We start from the raw sequence: 19,854 nt of genomic DNA on the forward strand, positions 1-19,854 counted from the left end.
AGTATACTACAATGAAGATTCTTTTTAATGGGCTGTCACTGGGAAGTAAATTTGGTGTATTTGCTGCAATCCCCACTCTGAATGAGGACGCTTTACCTGCTGTCAGGAAGCTTGTTAAGGGGGCTGCAGTGCTCTGAGCACACTCCCAGTACAACTGCGCTGAGGTACAGAGGATATTCGGCAGCTCTGCCATGAAACAGGAAACACACAAACCAGGAGCTAGTTTGAAGAAGGGTGAGGCTGGACACAATACAAACAAACCCTCCTATCCTGACTCATTATTTCCAAGGAACTCCAATGCATTCAATCATTTTAACGTTCCTTTATCAATAAAAATATCTAACTTCTGCACAATTAACTGTTACTAAGAATGCTCCATCTAGAACAAAGAGATTCTCTGTACGTCAAGTCTAAAAACAGCAGATGAAATGGCAGCACTGGGATTTAAATATGCTGATGAAGAAAGGTGGGTATTTTGGGGTGGGCTCTTCAGGGAGGGAGATAAATTGGTTATTGAATGTGTGCTTTCTGTTAATATGTACAGTCAAGTAAAGTTAGTTTGTTCAAATTTTTACAGGTTTCATGTTTCCCACTCTTTCAAATCCCACACAAAATATCTTCTGTCACTCAACCAAAAGGACAGCATGTTACTCTTGCAGAAAGGGAAAGAAATTGAATTGCTGGGAAAACACTTATCTAGATACTTAGCAGTTGAACAGAATAAAACCAAAAATATCTCTATGCTGCAATGTGTGTTGCCTTATGTGGCTTATGTGACTTGATGAAGAACAGGGAGTCAGTGAAGGAGTAAAGAGAAAGAAGTGGCATGGCAAAAAGCAGAAAACCAGGATAATGGTATCAACAATTCCGTGATTATAAGCAAGGTTCAACTATATTTGTCATGTATAGAGATAAAAGACATGGGAGCACAATAAGATCAACCAGAATGAGCATTTTAGCTGCATACCTATAGAGCAAGGGCTGTTTCAAAAACTGCATGCTAAAGGCATTCATAAGATTCTCCCAGACTTTAGGAGCATACCCAGTGCCAGCATCCAGTGAGATTCAGAGTAACACCAGGGTTACTCTGTCCACAGAGATGGACACAAAAGAGGCCAAAGTATGAGGGAGATGATGGGTCACCACACTAACATAAGCAAGGCAACAATAACTAATTACTTGTAAGAGATCAAGCAGTACAAGATAACATTGTCTACTATTGTTAAAAAGAAAGTTAGTGAGCTTGCTGGTAATTATATCAGTGGAGTGGAAAACAGAATAGAGGAGAGAAGCTCTAAACAATAACTGCAAACATAACAGGTGGTAAAAACATTTCAATGTGAGTGGGAAGAAAATACAGGAAGGGATGCTGGAACAAGATGGAGTGGCTCAGGCAAACATAAAAGTGGTTAGAAGGTTCAGCACGTGTAACAAACCAGGCACACCATGGGTCTGGCAAGGGAAAAAAGGGAAAGACACCATATCCTCCACAAGAAATTGTAAAAACACAGGGCCAACAAAAGGAGGAGGAAAGATCCAATTGCACATTCACAAATTCATCTGGAATTGTAGGCAACTGAACTCATGCACTGTTATAAACTGTTGAGCTAGAAATAAACAAGTAATGGAAGAAACCAAAGAAAAGTAATTTTCTCTAAAATCAGTCTGGATTTCTGTAGAAAGCATTGTTCATTAGAAAAATATTGCACTAAAAGAGAGGCAGGGAACAACCATATTCAGAAAAATTTCTGTGAATAAACACTTATCTTTTTGTTTACTTGTTTGGTAGTGTGTGGGGGTTTAGTATAATGCTTTTTTCACCCAAGTTGCACGCAAGATTTTTAAGAATGCATTTTTTTTCTATTAAAAAATCTTAGATGAACCTAGACTTTTATACTGTTATCTTTCATAATAAGAGTAGAAAAGATTCAGCTTTTCCTCTTCATCACTGATTCTGTCCAAGTCTGCTATGAAAATAGCTACTTTCCCACTCAGGTACAGGCCCAGCTCTTTCCCCAGTCCACCTACACAATATACTTCGTTAACACCAAGTAAGGTGACAAGTGTCACTCATATTATAAAATATTACACTTGGAAATGTATGTAAAAAGCATAGCGTAGTAGTTATTTATAGAAGTTTCAATTTATTGTAATGTTAGTTAACATCAGTAATTCAAATAGATTGTGACATTTTATTGTCTATTTCCACCTACTCCTACCAAAAATAAACTCTGTGAGTACCTTATGTAAAAGAATTAATTAATGATTCCAACTCTAGAAAGTCTTTTTAAAGACTTATAAATTGTAAATTTTGAGCATTTTTTCTTTTGCAAGATAATAAAAAATACCGCTACCAAATGCAAGTTGAAGACATAATTACTGTCAGTCAGTACAGAAATTTATTACATCTGAGGCAACAGTGAGTTGCTGCTTTACCTATTAAGTTAAATAATAGCATTAATACTTTACTAATTTTAGACTGTTTTTTTTTTCTTTGAAGAACAAGAAACCATTTGCTGTTAAAATAATTATTAAATAAAGGAAACCAAATAAAGTCATGGAAATCTGAGTCCCAGAGGCCCTGAAAAACAATGTATGAACAATTTAATGAGAAAAATAATTCTGTAGGATATTACCCTGTGAAGATTCCTATTAGTTTTAATGTACCACCCACTATTTTCCAATGTCATATTTATAACAAAGAGTGAGCTGGGTGGGATTCAAAAGTGAATGCACACATACATCTGGAGAGTCCATGTATGGCAGAGAAATTGGCTCTCTAACTGTGCTTCAATTTATCTTAAAATAGATATTCAAAACAGGTCAGCTGAGCTGCAACTGCCTATCTCACTATGCTGAATGTAAAAAGAATCTCAGGAAAATGACTCTGGTATCAAAAAAACACATGGCAGAAAAATAAAAAGCCAATCAAGAGGCAGGCATCTCTTTTAATATGTCATCTGCTTCAGGTTTTCGGAAAAGCTCTGTTTTCTACTATAATGATGCCTTTTGTCTGCTACCACAATTACAATACCTTTCTCTGTCAAGGGTAAATGCCAACACTATTTTAAACCCAGTGAACATTCCAGTATCTAAGGCCAAAACTGTGCCTTCCACTGCATCTCTCAAATCTCCCTCTCTCTCACATACCTGAACTCCAAGAAGAAAAAGGAAGCTAAACCTTATAAAATTCTGTGAACCCTGAGACTGCTGTTCACCTGAAAGGCAGAGACAGGACTGACAGCACTGGCCTTCAGCGAGTAAAAACTAATACTTTAATTTTAAAAATAACAGCAATTTTAAAAAATGCAAAAAAGCATTATGCCTTACCTGCTGGAGAGATTATTTCCCTATCAGACATTAAACCCTTATTTCTCTGAGGGAAGAACTTCCCAAATACTTCAAGCAGACTGCCAGCACATACTCCAGCTGACTCTGCAGATCTCGGCTTATGGAAGAAATATCCTGGGCAGGGGCTCAGCACTGACAGGAAAACCTGTAAGCCCAGAATCCAACCAACCACTACTGTGCACCTGAGGCCCTCATCCCACAAGGTATTTAAATGTTTGCCCAACACCTGTTGCTTATTCCATTACCATGGAACTCCCACAGTTCCTCCAGTGCAGCACACAGCTTAAGACAAAATGGATAAGCAGATCAGCTCTTAGCTCAGACATTCAGGCACACCACCCTTCCATATGACACTTTGACCAGACAGAAAAAAAGATCATAAAAATGAACAACTGAAAAAAAAAATGCTACCTGTGGGAGCTTTAACCTGGGGAAAGCTACAGCTTCTATGGACCATACAACTGGTCTGTTTCTTAAGCTTCTAAAAGCAGGCCAACTCAGGCTGTTACATCATGCAGATTAATCAGATGCTACACTATTTACTGGGGTTAAACTGAGAGGATAAAGGTTACATAATGGATTCAATCCAACTTAAAGTGGTCAGATCTCTCAAATAAACATGCACCTCTTTCTTTGAACACCTGGACAGAAGTAATCAATTAAACATAATAGAAGTTCAAGAGTAACAAGCTTCTGAAACTGCATTCAGTTCTGAAATGGAGGCACATGACACTCAAAAGAACCATAACAAAACATTCTAATTTTGTCACACTTATCTTGATGCTTCACATTCCCCTCTGGTATTGTGGAGCACAACCATAGAAATATCTCTGTGTATTACATATGTGCATTATCCCCTGGGCCTACGCGCCTTCCTGCTTTCTGTGCTTTGCTTCACTGTGATCTTGGACTTGCCTTGTTTAAGCTAAGCTCTCCAGCCAGAATAAAATTCGTGTAAAACTTCTGCATTCCCAAAGGCTGTATCTTGCTTCAGAATGCCATCAAAAAGGGATCTTGATTTTTTTTCTTGCTGCAGAGAATACAGTTTTAGCAATTCCTTACCCTTTCTTGTGTGCCTTCTATCAGAAGCCTGGTGAAAACATTCGGTGTCCTGATACAGAAATAAGCACCCTAGCAAACATTACATAAAAATTGCAAATAGCACAAAAGATAATGATTGCCAGAGTTTGTAATTCTTCCAATTCAAAAACTTAACCTGCTCACTTCTAAAAATCTACATTTTTAATGTCTTTCACAGACAAATAACCAGAGAGAAAACATGGACTACCTACTAACACATCAAATATATACATATTACAGGATATTGCTAACACAGAAAAAACCACAGACTTCAAACTTGAACCAATAATCAATATTACCATCAGTATATTTAAAATCACCTCAATTATTGTAGATACAGTTAGCTTTTCAAATATTCTTTCCCCTGCCCAAAGGCAGCTCATACACAGCATATGTTGCTCTGCCACTCCCTTCAGAGAGGAAAAAGCTATACAGCAGTCTCTTGCAGCACACTCACAAGAGATGCCGAGGTGCAAAAGAGGTGCAGGCATCTCTGCTACATCTGGGTGTTGCCTTTTTCTGAGTATTTCCTTTTAAAAACCATTGAATAATGATGCTCCGTTCTTACAAGCTCCGAATTCTGCAACAAGAGACTAGAAAGAAATATTTACCATCCGTGCATTCTTCATAATACCAGTCCAGTTCATAATAATCTGCTTCAATAAATTTCTGCATAGTCAGTATCCTTCAGTGACATGCAGGAGATTTCACTTCGCTGCTAAGGTCAAGTGAAATGCAGCCATGCCTTCCTGCCTTTGCAAAATGCCAGAGCACAAGGCAGCTCACGGGAAGCTGAAAATGAGCTGCACATCTCCACTGAGGCCACAACTAAAATAAAAGAGGGGGGGGTGTGGAGGGTGTATTTGGAAGGGAAAAAAAAAAAAAAGAGAAAGGATGCAGAAAGGAAGCAGATAGATGCCCTGGCGGCTCCTCTAATAAAGAAGCTCTGCACAGGAGCCTTGGATGGGTGTTAACAAAATCCTCCTATCAAAAGGCTGATGCGCTGACGTTGGGGACACACACCACCGCCTGGCTGCTTCTAACTCATTCCTTTCCTCCCCACTCTCCACATCTCTTTCAGGCTAATGTGTTGCCATGGAGACGAGCTGGCTCCAAAAGCGATGCAGAGATGAAGAAAAAGCATTTTGCTGCTTCTGGCTTTACAGGCTAGAAGGAGTCCTCCATACTGGAAACAAAAATCGTTGCTAAGAAAGATGATACAACCCACTGCTACTGCTCACAGAACAACAGCATCACACTGCTGCAATTCACTGGGGACATGTGGTACATTAATAATGAAAATCTAGTCCATTACTACTGTCCTCCACACAGGTTGATAAAAGCCTGACTACCCCATGGAAAATTAAACTATGCTACTGCTTTGTTACACTATTCTGGTCTGATGTAATAGAACCCTTTCTGCATCCTGATGTTGAGAAATGCCAAACGAAAAAAAAGAAAGAATCAGCAAAATCAGGACAGCAATAAATTTCTCCTTGCAAAAAAAAAAGCTAGTCTGTTCCTAATTTTTGCCCTCTCCACGAACCACTTCCCCCTCCCTTTTTTCTCCCCCAAGAATCCAAGTTTCATAGCTGAAGACAGGAGGTTCGGCCAATTTTTCACTACTCTATTCCTAAAAATGCTGAAGGTCATCATCCAGAATAACATGTTTGTGTTCAGTGTTTTGAAAATGGAAGAAAATACTTTTGCAGCCCCCAATAAAATTGTGTTTAAGCTACTAGGAGAGAACCTGTCTGAGGAACAGATGGCATTAAATCATCAAACACCACAATACAAAATCATGTCTGAATACGTGCAGGTACAGATACCAAGTGGACTGACATCCATTTTGTTCATAACCAGCACATAGTCTTCACCCAGTTCTCCCCCTCTTTTAGGAAATGCTAATTCTTTGCAAACACCAGTAGAAGCACTGGGACAGATTAAGTTGTGACTTAATATATCCCAGTAGATTAAGGTAGGAGGCCATATTGGGTTTGACCAGGGAAGTCTTTGGTGTCAGTCTAGCCAAAGACTCCATCCACAAGAATAGCCATGAGCAGGCAATAGAGAACTGTCCAACATTTCCCACAACTGCCCTCCCAACCTCTAATTTCTTCATCTTCAGAGACAGCCTGAGACAGATACAGCTACTTTTAGCAATTCTTGAATGACTTACCCTCTCTTGAGCTCACATACATTTTTATCATCTCCAACGTTCTCTTGCAAAGAGTTACATCTACTGCTCATTATATACAAACCCCGTACCTTTTGCTTTGTAACTTGCATTTACTAACCTAACTTGAAGCTCCTAGTTGTGGAAATCTGAATGCTCAGTCCATCTCTCCTTTTCAATCACTCATGATTCTGCAGGTATCTATTAATTCATCCTCACTCATGTATCCTCTAGGTTGCTATCACTTATTCTACTCCCCAACTGGTACCTCTTTGCTTTACTGTAACAGAAATAGGTAGGGCCTAGTCAAGCTATGCAGAGGAAAATGCTTCAGTTTCTTGACCATATCACTATTCAACTTTCCTGGTATAAGAAATTATCACTGCAGTAGCTTTGAGTCCTGCAGAGTTTCAGTTATGCATACACACAAGGAAAAATCTTTACATGTTATTAAATGCAATTAAGGCTACACTGTTAAAATAATGGCAGAGAAAAAGAAAGGTTCCTATGGCAACATCAACTCAATTGCTCTGCATATAATCTATTTGTTCCACTTGTATTATTTTTGTCCAAAAGGTAATTTCAGTCTGGTTAATGTTATTAAATAAGCATTTAAAATAGAAAGAATTAACACTGGCTACCACTTTAAATTGCTGCAGGGACAATCTCCTTTTTTTATTTGCTGATATTTTAAACAAAAGAAATCTTCAACACACTAGAATTTTCTTCTCTCTGTCCTTCTCACAGCACACACTCCATTTCAATGAGACAGGATAAAAATAGTTCAAGGTAGGGGCTTAGGGCTTTTTGTTATTTTGTTTTATTGATTTTTTTTAGAGATCTGATTGGAAACATACTGGTGTAATTCAGAAAGGCATTACTTTTCTGTGGAGAAAATCACTAGTGTGGCCAAACGATTTCAGAACTCCTCAAGAGACTTGAAAATATGGAATAAGTGTATTATCTCCCCAGCATGAATTCAGAAACCCTGGGCAGATGGAATACTATATATCCACGTATCCACTCCCAAGCATCTCTTCAATTACATGAGGAATTGTATTCTATAAAGCTGGAAGGGTTGTCACGTTGAATGGGAATTTGTGACCAAGCTGACAAAGCAGCTGCACACTTTCAACAAAGCAGCTGCAGAACCTACTTTCAACCTTTGCAGCCCTACTTTTCCTTCCTACAGGGGTGAATCAGATTCATTTTATAGTAAACTTATTAGAACAGTACATTTTTCAGGTGGACTGATTCTACAAACTTTGAACCTCTGTGTATTCCAATCTCCATATTGCAACACTACTTTTGGTTGGGGTATTACTGTGTTACTCACCTAAAAGTTCATATACAATGGGGCTGAAAAAATATTTAGGGTAATAAGTCTGTGACTATAAGGAAGCTGCACTTTCCTATTCCAAATCTAAATATAGTTATTCACATTTGTTTAGCATTCCCTTTCAGATGCTATATTGTGTTTTATTTTTTAATGTTTACTTCTAACTAAACAAACCCCTCCCTTTATCTGTTCTCCACAGGGCAAAGCATACAGATTGATAAAGAATTCTTGCAGCCAACTGTGAGCATTCCTTCAGTTTGTGGTTACAAAGGGGTTTCATTAGCAAGAAAAGATGGCTTGAAAAGCTCAAGAGCCCTCTCCTTCCTTTTTACTGAAAGAAATCCATGCTGTAGGTCAACATTAAACGGATGTGCCTAAATTACCCAGGTTATAAACACCACACAAACCCATCCCTTTGTTTGAAGAGAACTTTTGACAAAGGTACTTTCATCTACCCCAGCAGCACACTCAAGACTGTAGTGCACTGAGTTGCTAAGGGGCAAAGCAGCAGCAAGTCATCTCTGCTGACAAATAAAGTCTTAAAAGAATGTCATTACATAGCATGCCACTATAAATCCTGTGTTTGCATGCTTAGTCATTCTCAGCTTTTTTCTCCAAACCTTTACAGTTCTGTAAGGATGCTTTTTGAAACTGAACACTGGAGTTGGATGGAGTATTTCCAGGAAAGCTGCAATGGATTACCTCTCATTTGATTACCTCTGGGTCACATTTCTTCTCTTGGCTCAGGATGGTTCAGGAGGCTCAGGATGGTTCAGATAATTAAACACCATATCACATCATCATCTTCTACAGTCACCAGTACAGTCACCACCACTCAGGATAAAGTTGCCCATCCCATTAACATCATCTGGAGTCCTTTTTTATCAGAGCAGTAGCTATACAGGCCACCACTATGTAATGCATATTAATCACAGTCAAGGTTTGCCACAATACTTTGCAAACTGACAAAGCAGGCATATTTAAAAAGCCCAACTGATTTTCAAAGAGGGGCTGTAACACATTTCTAAACTGGAATCATTTACTGAAATGAAGAGTAACTGGTGTTCTCACCTTCTAAAAGAACACTGAATAGGAGTCATCCTGTAACTACACATTTATTAAGGACAAACAACTCTGCAACTCAGGACAGTGATCTCTTCCAGTGTAGTCTTTTACTTAGCAAGAAGTCTTGCTTTACTTGGAAAGAGTAGAACCCAGAGTAAAATCTAGAGCACTGAGGGCATTATTACCAGCAGCTTTCAGAACTGGTATTTAGAAAAATGGATGCTTCAGATTTGACTGACTCTTCTTCATCAAACCAGGATGACGATCCAGGGCTTCAAAATCGTACAAGTGTTTCCTCCAGATGGGACAGAGCTCGTGGCTTCACACCCTAAGGGCACACTAACCTCACCTGATACAAGAAAAAGACTCTTCTAATGCAGCAGAGGGTCAAACTGCTCTCCCACTGAAACAGAATTATTTAACATGAGACAGGGGCAGTTGGATGAAATTAAAGTACTTAATGACAAAAAGCTATTTTCCACATGAAAGGATTATTTCTTCCTTCTCCCAGATAATTACTGAAGAGCACTATTTTTGCATTTGTATCAAATCAAAATTGATGTCTTCAGCAACCTTCCTGCAAAACCAGCTGTGAAGTTCAATTAAGGTATCAGTGAGCACACTTAAACACTGTAAGTAAGACCATAATAGCAAGAGCCAGACATTTAAGCAAATGCACCCCTATCAACAATTCAGAAAATTGAGAATAAAGCTTTAAAGAAACAAAATTTGCAAAATGTTCACCAGCTGGAAATAATGTACATTACTATCTCCTCCTTTTTTTTTTTTTTTGTTATATTTTTCATGGAGACAGCAAAAACATTTGTAAAATGAAGTTGAGCTTAATACCATGCTTGATTAGCTAGACAAAAATATTACAGCTGCATGGTTATGACCTATTTTTCTAACAAGTCAAAAAACCCACTGAGAGACATGATTACAGCTTCCTGGGAGAGGAAAGGAATGCATTACACTGAAGGAATATAGAAAAAGGGAGACCAGAATGGGACTAAGCACTCCAGGCATGACCTGATCAGCTTTGAGTACAACTCCCTCAAACCGCTGGCACCACTCTTCCTGATACAGCTCAGGATGCCATCAGTCTGCTTTTCAGCCGAGGCATACTTCTGGCTCATGTCCACCTTGGTGTCCACCAGGATGGCCCAGGTCATTTTCTGCAAGTTTGCATTCCAAGAGCTGGACCCCAGCATCTACTGGTGCATATACTACAACATGGGGTTGTTCCTCCCAGCTGCAGGACTTTGCACTCTGCTGAACAGCACAAGGCTGCTCTTGACTCATGGCTTCAGACTGTCAAGGTCCCTCTGAACGGGAGCACAGTCCTTTGGTGTCTCAGCCACGCCTAGATACTGCCTATGTCTCACCCTCCCTGATGCTGCACAGCCTGCTGACTTCCTCTCAGCTTCTCCACCTGGTGACAGCTTTTCCACAGCAGCACACCTCCTGCATGAAAGGAGGCCATCTCTCTCTACCTCAGGGTAGGGAGCAGCTCTGGGCACTTCCAGCAACCTGTCTGTTGCAGTCACAATTGGCCTTCCCAATCTGAAGCTCTGTCTGGGTTAAAGCCTCTGCTCTGATAGACAGGTACTCCAAAACCTGGAGAATGCACCCTGTGGCACACTGCCACCACATCTGAAGACTTAGGTTATTCTGAACTCAGATGAAGATCCCTTCTTTGCACCATTCCAGAGAAACTACTACATCTGTTGGCAGGGTCTGACCATCCCTAATGAGCAGCAGCTCCAAAGAAGGCAAGGGATACCCTTGGGTGAAGAGCAGCTGACAGCTCCTCAGAAGCCACTAGGACTTCCTGAGGCCCACATGTCTGGGGCTCACCTTACATGCAGCAGCGGGCTCCCTGTTTCTCAGAGAGTTCCCAGATGGGCCCTAAGCCTCCCTAAGTGGCCAAGGAAAAAGCTCAGACTGCTGTGCCTGCTCAATGCCTCTGGTAGCTCTGCCCACAGAGAGCTGTGCTCACAGAGAGCTGTGCTCTAGGACTGGCTCTCACACAGACCTCCCCACAGCCCTCAGCTAAAAGTGAGCTTGACTGCCCCTCATCTGGGGGCAGGGAGATGGAATGTCATTTTGCTGTATCATACCTTCATTCAGGCTTACATAAACAACAGCCTGCCTGAATGAGACTGCTGAATGAGATGATACTGAATTTATGTGATTATGCTTTAGGATAAGATCAGTTTTATTTAATTCATTTGGCAAAAAGTAGCTCGGCCTTCCATCTGAAGGAAATAATAACAAAGATGTGCTTTGGAGTTCCAGTATGTAAAAGAACAGTTGCAGGCCTAATAGTATTCAGTTCCTCCCAATTGCCTTCTTACCCAATGGAAAACTAAATTTTAAGAACTAATTCTCTAATTATCTATCCTGTGTTGCAGCTTAAATCCCCACAAAAAGCACTGAATAAGTTAAAATGTTTGGATAGTTGTTCATTTTTCTACCAGTATCTTCAAAAATTAATTAAAAATGAGAGCTAAGTAGCCTTATGCCCACCCTCTTGTGTTATGTGGCCCAGAAGATTCTTACTGATTCTGAGCCTTTCTGGTTGTGAATTGGACTTAGGATCTCAAGGAAGCCACAGGAAGGCAGAAAAATCTGCTCTAACAAGCCACAAGAGTATCCCTAAGGGTCGTTGCTGGTTCTTCTGCTACATGGACCAACACTGTGAAATTCATCACATTTCCATCAACAGGTTAAAAACACCATCAATCTCAACATGTAAACAACTGCAAGGAAATTTTCATAAGTCATTGAAAAAAATCAAATTTTCGAAGAGACAAGCTACAGCAGCTGCGAACACCCACATCGAGGTTTCTGAAACAAACTAAACAGGTAAAAGAGGACTAGCTTAATTGCAGCACTGAAAATTATGCAAGCAGTCACACCCTGGAACACTCTCCAAAGTGGTAGTGGCATAATTCACAGAACCTTTCTGCCAACTTACAGAAAACAGTTTTTTTACTTTCATAGTTTATTGTGCCATAAACCAATGTTTGCAGTCAATGCAATAATTTTGAAACATGCAAATTTATTAAGTTCTTGCTCTCTCATGTATAGATGGAGCCTGTGACTTGTTCACTGTAACTCAACAAGGGTAAAGTCAGATGTCAGTTGCCATGGTATCAGTCTCAGGCTAGACCCAAATTTGCTTAAACTTCCTGAACTACTATCTATACACAAGTGTCTGTCTGTAAGAAATAAGAAATATATATTTCTTTATTGAAAATCTCTTTGCTTGCTTCCTCTTTTTTAAGCAGTTATTTCCTAATAAAAGCAGAAACACTGTGGCAGCAATTATACTCAGTTTTGGTTTTTTTTTTTCAATCAAGCCAGTTGATTGGAAGAAATCTACAGCCACAGCAACATGTAAAGTTGCAGTCATTATGCTTGAAAGCTAAAAGCAAAATAAAATTGTTAAGTAATTACAGTTTCAGGCAGCTATGCTATCCAATTTCTCTGTTGTTCACAGCTTCCTTTTCAGAGAGTAATTGAAGGGTTTGATTTGGAAAGGAACTTTAGAAGTCATCTAGTTCCAAACACCCTGCCATAGGCAGGGAACCTTCAACTACACTGGGTTGCTCAAAGTCATTCAACCTCACCTTGACAATTTCTAGGGATGGGACATTCACAAATTCTTTGGGCAAGCTGTTCCAGTGCCTCACCACCCTCACAGTAAAGAATTTCTTCCATATAACTAATTTAAACTGACACTGTATCAGTTTAAAATCATCATTCTTTGTCCTGTCACTACAGGGCCTGCTTAAAAGTCTCTCTTGCTTTCCTTTATCCCCCTTTAGGTACTGAAAGTACAGAAGTCTCCCCAAAGCCTTCTCTTCTCCAGGCTGAACAGCTCCAACTCTGTTGGCCTGTCTTCAGAGCAGAGGTGCTCCAGCCCTCTGATCATTTTCGTGACCCTCTGAACGAGCTCCAACAGGTCCATGTCCTTACATTGGAGGCCCCAGAGCTGGACACATAGTCCAGCTGGAGACTCCAGGTGAGAGTCTCACAAGGACGGAGTAAGTGGGGACAACTACCTCCCTTGACCTTGACCTCCCTGTACCTGCTCACCACATTTCTTTCAAGGCAGCCCAGGATACATTTGGCTCTCTTGGCTACAAGTGTACATTTCTAGATCAGGTTGAACTGTGAACCAACACTCCCAAGTCCTTTCCTCAGGGCTGCTCTCAATTCATCCTCTGCACAGGTTGTACTTTGTATCCATTCCCAGCAGTCACACACCTACCATGATCTCAGTTGGTAGAAGGATGCTGCCATGGGGATTTTTGATTTCCTTGTCCCACTAGCAAAACATTTTCCCATGGTTATTGCAACAGTCCACCCACATAGACAAATATTACTTGTGAGACAGGCCTAATCAGGTTAACTAAAGACCTTGGAAACCTTATGTTTCAAAATATTTATTTAAGCCAGCTTCTGCAATCACTGTAACAGCACTAATAGGCTGCTACAAAACCAGCAATAGTACACTTGATTCCACAGATCAGCTTCAGCTTGTCTCCCCACCCTTCCCACTATTTTTGTGTGACTGGGGGTAGGTGGAAAGCATATGTAAGTTTTTTACTAAAATACTTCGAGCCCTTAATTGAAGCATGAATATCAGAAACTCAGTTCTTCACATTATTCATGCTTTTCTTTACTAGCTATGCTCCTTACAAAGAGATTGTTCAATTGCTTCAAAATGCAGTGAAGCCCAGGTTTGTGCTGAGCCCTGTAACACATCTCTCCTGAAGCTCTACAGTTCCTCAGTAGGTCTACCTAAATCTAGTGACTACTATAACCCATGTATATCCACTGCTATTGCTTTACCATAGCAGTCATGGAGATGAATCACAGAAGTCTTCTCTAACTGCACATCTAAGTCAATATCCACAGTGGTAGAAACCAGAGACATAAGTCCATTCACCATGATAAAGTATCTACAGGCTCAAACAAAGGAATGAATAACAACAAAGGTCACAACTGTACTCATGTTCCCTCTAGGCAAAAATATTTTTTTGTCTGATAGTATGAATATGAACAGAACAAAGAATGAAGGGACAAACCGTCTCAACCAAATGGTCAGAGTTTGGTTCTTCAAAAGGCTTTTCTAGAAGCTTAAATTGCAGCAAAATGATTTCATATCATTTTGTGATGCTGGCACATAATGCCACCAGACAACTGTCCAATGTGTCAGAGAATACAGTCAAAAAAAGTGGATATGGAAAGAGGTCTAAGCTTTCTAAACTGCACAGATACAGAAACTTCAGTCTTTTTGACAGAGATCACATGCAAAATGAAGCATTTGGGTTTCTCCAGTATTTGATGATATGGAAAGGTGCATGCATGCACAAATCACAAATGCAATGGCTGTTCTTGATTAAATGCTCCCTTCATTTTCTGTCTACCACAATCTTGGAGACCAAAGCAGTGAATCACAAACAGTTCTCATGCTCTCCACAGTTTTCAAAGAACTGCACAGATACTTCAAAGAAGGTAACAAAAATAGCACTATTTTATTTGTTTCTCAGAACAATTTCTGAGTTTTTGACTTACGGAAGTATTTCAAGGTCTCTTCTATTTGCTCAGTTGTTAAGTCAATATTTGCATCAGGGGAAATGAGAGGTGTGTGAAGCCAGTCGTCGTGGTCATAACCGTAGATTGTATCTGCTCTTAACTTATAATGAGGCAGCTGCTCTTCCAGGAGACTGATGATTTCAACTTCAGGAAGATTGGTACTATTGCACACATCTGTTAAGGGAAAGGGAACAATCTGTATTAGTTACCTTGAGTACTATACATACAAGCTTTCAAAAACTTCAGTTTATTTTGATACCAACAAGATTTTGCTGCATGTAAAGAACAGCTCAATATGAATAAGTTTAGAAGATATGCCTGGAACACATTATGCCAAAATATCATATTTACTAGTAATAAAAGGGCATGCTCTCTTAGTGACAAAAAGCCTCACCTCTAGAAGCAGGGACATTTATTGAAGACTAAGTGGGGTAGGGTGGGGAATAGAGAGACTGTTTCAACTGGAGTATGAAGAAAGCATTAGTGCACAGAGGAATGTACATTTTTGATGTTCTATTTCACAGATCATTTTTAGCTTGTAAGCCTTACCTATCTCCTGAACTTGATCTTGGACTACAATTTAGTACCACTTTATTTTTTTGCCTTTGCTGCTAGCAGATTTCTCTCAAGAAACAGAAATCCAGGACTGCAATAGCAAACTGTCACAGTTCACACCTAAGACATACTGGTAAGGATGATTACAGGAACTTCCAGGGCACCTTTTGACACTATCTTGACTTGCATTCTGTGCTGTGGCCCCTCATGCTCACAAACATATCAAGTTTGCACACAGTTCTAAAAATGGATACTAACAGCCAACAACTGCAAAAATGTTACAAATTAAATTAGAGCTTTAAATTTAGGCCAAGAGGTAGCTGAGAAGTTCTAACACAAAAAAGCCCAATTCAAGGTAGAAACTTTTTCACCTTGAGGACGATCAAATAGGGGCACAGGGAGACTAGAAGTCAAGTAAACAATGTCATGAGCATTTACTCTAAAAGACCTGCCTTTAGTAGCAGTCAGAACAGATTATCTCCTGAGGCACCTTTGTATTGTATTATGTTGTATTGAAGAATTTTGAGAGTGTGTCAACACCCAAAACAGTCACGATACTTCTAAATATATGTTTAATTATCATATACTATTAAATACGATGTCATGCTAAATATTTATTAAGAAACTGACCAACCCATGTTATGTTTTCAGTAAATACGTAGTGCACAAATCTGCGCATTTTCCATTTCCACAGCAGTACAAAGAGAAAACATCACCATCCAGCACAACCCCCACCCTCACACACAAAGTAAGGAAGAGCTATCTAAGCCTTTTTTTGGAAGAGCAGTACACCAGAGCTCCCACTTGAACCAGTGTCACAGGTCTTGCAACTCTCGCTGAGACTTACTCCAGAGTAAACAGCAAAGACTGTCAAGGCCTGAGTGCTGCCATGTACCTTTACACTGCCATGACCAGGCTCATCATGGTCCCCAGCCAGCACATTCTGCCAGGAGCCCCATGTACACCCCAGCCCCTGGTCCTGGCCTGTGCCCAGCTCTGCTCCCTGCTGACATTGACTCATTGTCCAGGCTTCCTGCATTGCTGGCGTTTGTCTGATGATCGACCCCTGGAGAGTCAATTTGAACGGTTGCTGCCAGCACCTTTGTTCTGCTTGGGAACAAAGGGACTGGACTGTGCCAACAAGGACTGTGCCCTTCCCATCCTGTCAGCTGCCTGTAAGGCAGCCCTGCTCTTGCTGCTTCCTGATGAAGGCACCAATTTTTGTAAGAGAAACTTATTCTTGCTGGATTGAGGTAGACCTGCAATTCCACCATAACTTAGTGGAGCTCACCTCTGTCAAAGAAGGGGAGGAAGCAGAGAATGGGGAAGTAACACATACTTCTCTATACATCATTAATTACCTGGTTTTAACCTTTCTAAGCCAGAAATTACATTGCCAAAAGCATCCCAAGCACTAAAAATTGCAAGAACATTACTATTCTATCAGACAACAGGGCAGACAATACCAAGATGAACTCATACTGTCAATCTCCTGCCTACATACTTCGTAAAACCCTGATAACTAGAACTATAACCCACTTGGGAAAGTTACATTGTACTTTATGGTTCAAGGAGTTTGCTATTACCTATCAGGAGCTATTCTCCTCTGCCTTCATCCACACTGCTCTGCTAGCTGTTGTGCATATGTGTCTTCCAAGCCTCCCTGCACTTAGATGCCCACATGTGCATCGGTTTTTATAGAGCTCTGTGCAGTGCAAGAATCAGCCTGCACACATCATTTTAAAAGGTCCTTGCAGCCTTCTCAGAGGGATTACTGGTTTACACAGAGAAACAAGATCTGCTCCCCATGCTTAGAAAGATGACAGTCAGCCTGTAACTACAGACTTTCTTTTTCCCTGGCTATCTTTTTAATGGTTGACACAGCATCATCTCAGTGCCTGCAACCATCTGAGTGCAAAAAGACAACTGATCTTCTGAAAAACACCTGCTGACATCTACTAGACAATCAAAAATCTCTCTGCGTACATGTACACATAAAATAATTTTCTTCTATACATCTATCTCTGGATTACCTAATTGCTCTCAATCTCAAGAAAATAGATAATGATTTTTTCATTGGGGTTGTTTTGGAAGAGTTTTCCTGGTCGAAATGTTAGTTTTTCTCTTCAGAAAAATGCAAGAATCTACACAGCCAAGATGATGGTCTTGGGAACAAAGAAATAAAAACTTTGAAAAATTCAAACTTTTAGTGTCTTTCTCTTTTTTATTAGGATTGCAAAAGAAACACACTTTATAGATGAGATGAGAAAGTTTCAGTTGTACAGATAAGTAAACTGGCTTGTTTTATCCCAAAAACTAGTGAAAACTGAATGCAGAGGAAGCAACCAATAAAATGCGAGGAGAAAAATAGACCCCTCATTCATGCACACACAGGAAAAAAACCCATACAGCTTTATTATGGAAAAGAAATCCACTAGAATGTGAAGGCCAGGCAGTAAAGAAATAAGAATTATCATGGAAAACAAGTCAACCAAGAAAATTCTTCTACTCTACCATATAATAAATCCTGAGCATTTCTAAGCAATTCAAAAGGCTAATAACCGGAAAAGATGTTAATGAGTAATTGGCAAGGCAACTTTTTATGACGCTGTTCTGATGCTATTGCCATTAACTTCTACTGCAAGTTTAAAATCTGTGTACCAGCAGGAAATATGAACAGGCTCTGATGCAATTACCTATTTAGAAAAACAGAACACCATAATTACACTTGTTCATGGCTAGACATTAGTTCACCACTTAAATCATGGCAATATTCTCAGTGCTACAGTTACACAATCTTTCCCCCCTTCACTTCTCCTCCCCTCCCTTTTCTGAGATGCACATATTTGTATTGAGAAGATACGCAGATTAACACCATCCTCCATCCTCAAACACCAGGTATATTTTTAATAAGACCCTGATTGTGCTTCCACAGAGGTTTTTAAATTATTTCTGATTAGAACTGCAAAGATAAACAATTAAGTAACTTCTCTAGTAAGAACACCCAAGAAGTCATCTGTGATTGTGAATTATGATTAAGTTAACTGATATCCAAGAGATATAAAAGCACTTCCTCTTCTCCCAGATGGTACCTCCATTTTGTTGAGAAAAATGTAACACCTTAAACTTAAAACAATTAACTGATAATTAATTTTAAAATGATACAACAAAATATAGCTGAACCATATCCTTTTGAGTTGCTGTTATGGATTCTGGGGTTCGTAATTTAAGCAATTGTCAACTTTCATTTTTTTGGAAAATACATTTGGCAAACAAATTTCTGCAAGCAGATAAAAGCCAACTTAAATAGTTAATAAGTTCTGAACTCATGATTCTTTGTAAAGCATGGATCATTACAGATTCTGCTTATGCTCTTGCAACTCTATAGCTTTCATAGCACTATAGCACTTGATAGAAATAATTAAATATTTTAAAAATTAATAAATTCCACTATTTTTCACACTATTTTTGAAAGTAACATGTTCTACTGCTTTAGTTTCTTCTTCACTTAAATATATGAACACCCCACCTCACTTGTTTTGTTGCTTGCAAACATGTATTTCTCAATGCCCTGTTCCTCAGGAAATAAAGAACGTGCACAGTCTGCTTTACAGTAATTTTTGACAACATTCCTCCTCGTGCTCTCTGTTTTCTAAATGAGATTAAAACAAATGTTTTCAAAGACTTTTGTCCTGCTTAATTTCTTGTTACAGTTTCTAATCTTCTCTTTCCATAAAGAAGATGCAAAACAAGCAGAACAGTCCAGCTGAGCGCTCTTCTGCATATTTCTTCCCACTTCAGTAGCCCTTGGGTAGTTTTTAATGGATTACCTACTAACATGTTTCATATCTTTTCATACAATGACATTTGACTGGTTGGTGTGTCTTTCCCGTTCTGGACATACTAAACCTCTACCCCATGCCTCTCAAGTTTCACTGGTTATTTCAGCTTGCTTAAAGGAAGCAAGGAAGCATTTCTTTAGAGGAAGTTTTATTATGCTTGCTGATTTAGGTACCTTTGACTATTTCATCAGTTCTCTTTCTTCTAGGCACATCTCTATCCATACTAAATACTCTAAATACAGTAAACTAACTCTTCACTGTAGAAACTGAAGTGAGGGTGGGAGGATGGTTTCTTCCTTCCCCCATTTTTTTTTAAATTTTTCACATGCAGAGAAAGAAAGAATTTGCAGGACAACCATGTTCATATGAGGATAAGAGTACACTTGCTTATTTTCAGATGCACACTTCCATCTTTCCTCTGCTGACAAGTTGATCGTAGAGAAAATGGAGTGAAAGGTCTAAAACAATGGGAGCTGACAGTATGGAGACAGCACAACTCCTCAAAGAATGCCTTCCCCCTCTGCACATAACACAAGACATTGTGTAGGGTGGTCACCCACTGTCCTTTGCATCCTGCACTCATACATTAGGGCACTTCCCATAAAGTTACATATGTACTTAGCTGTCAGCGTTACTTGGAGGGGTGGAACTGTGCCAGCATCTCACAAACAAGCAATTCAGCCTCAGTCAAACTAACTTCAACTCCAGCTAAGTTCAACATGAACCACAGGTAGACAGCTTTGAAAATCTCATTCCTATTAATGTGGTCACCTAAAAGCATCTCATCTGTCAAATTCTATTCCCTACCAGGCTTTTGGGTTTCATCTTTTTATGGC

General features: G+C 39.6%; 1 protein-coding gene across 4 annotated transcripts in view; it reads right to left on the bottom strand.

Annotated features, from left to right (window-relative positions):
* The window catches only part of TRAK1 (trafficking kinesin protein 1), an 81,167-nt gene that overhangs the window by 50,881 nt on the left and 10,432 nt on the right, over positions 1-19,854 (bottom strand). For 2 of the 4 annotated variants that reach the window (XM_058818884.1, XM_058818876.1), the window contains exon 2: positions 14,601-14,795. Coding sequence is in view for 2 of the 4 variants with exons in the window: in XM_058818864.1 (XP_058674847.1) it covers positions 5,043-5,106 (64 nt within the window). In the remaining 2 variants the exon portion in view is untranslated. Of the gene's footprint in view, positions 1-5,042; positions 5,184-14,600; positions 14,796-19,854 lie in introns of those variants that run through there. The other 2 variants (XM_058818864.1, XM_058818870.1) reach the window with 2 other exon arrangements.

Source organism: Ammospiza caudacuta, chromosome 1 (assembly GCF_027887145.1).
Source record: "Ammospiza caudacuta isolate bAmmCau1 chromosome 1, bAmmCau1.pri, whole genome shotgun sequence".
NCBI lineage: Eukaryota > Metazoa > Chordata > Aves > Passeriformes > Passerellidae > Ammospiza > Ammospiza caudacuta.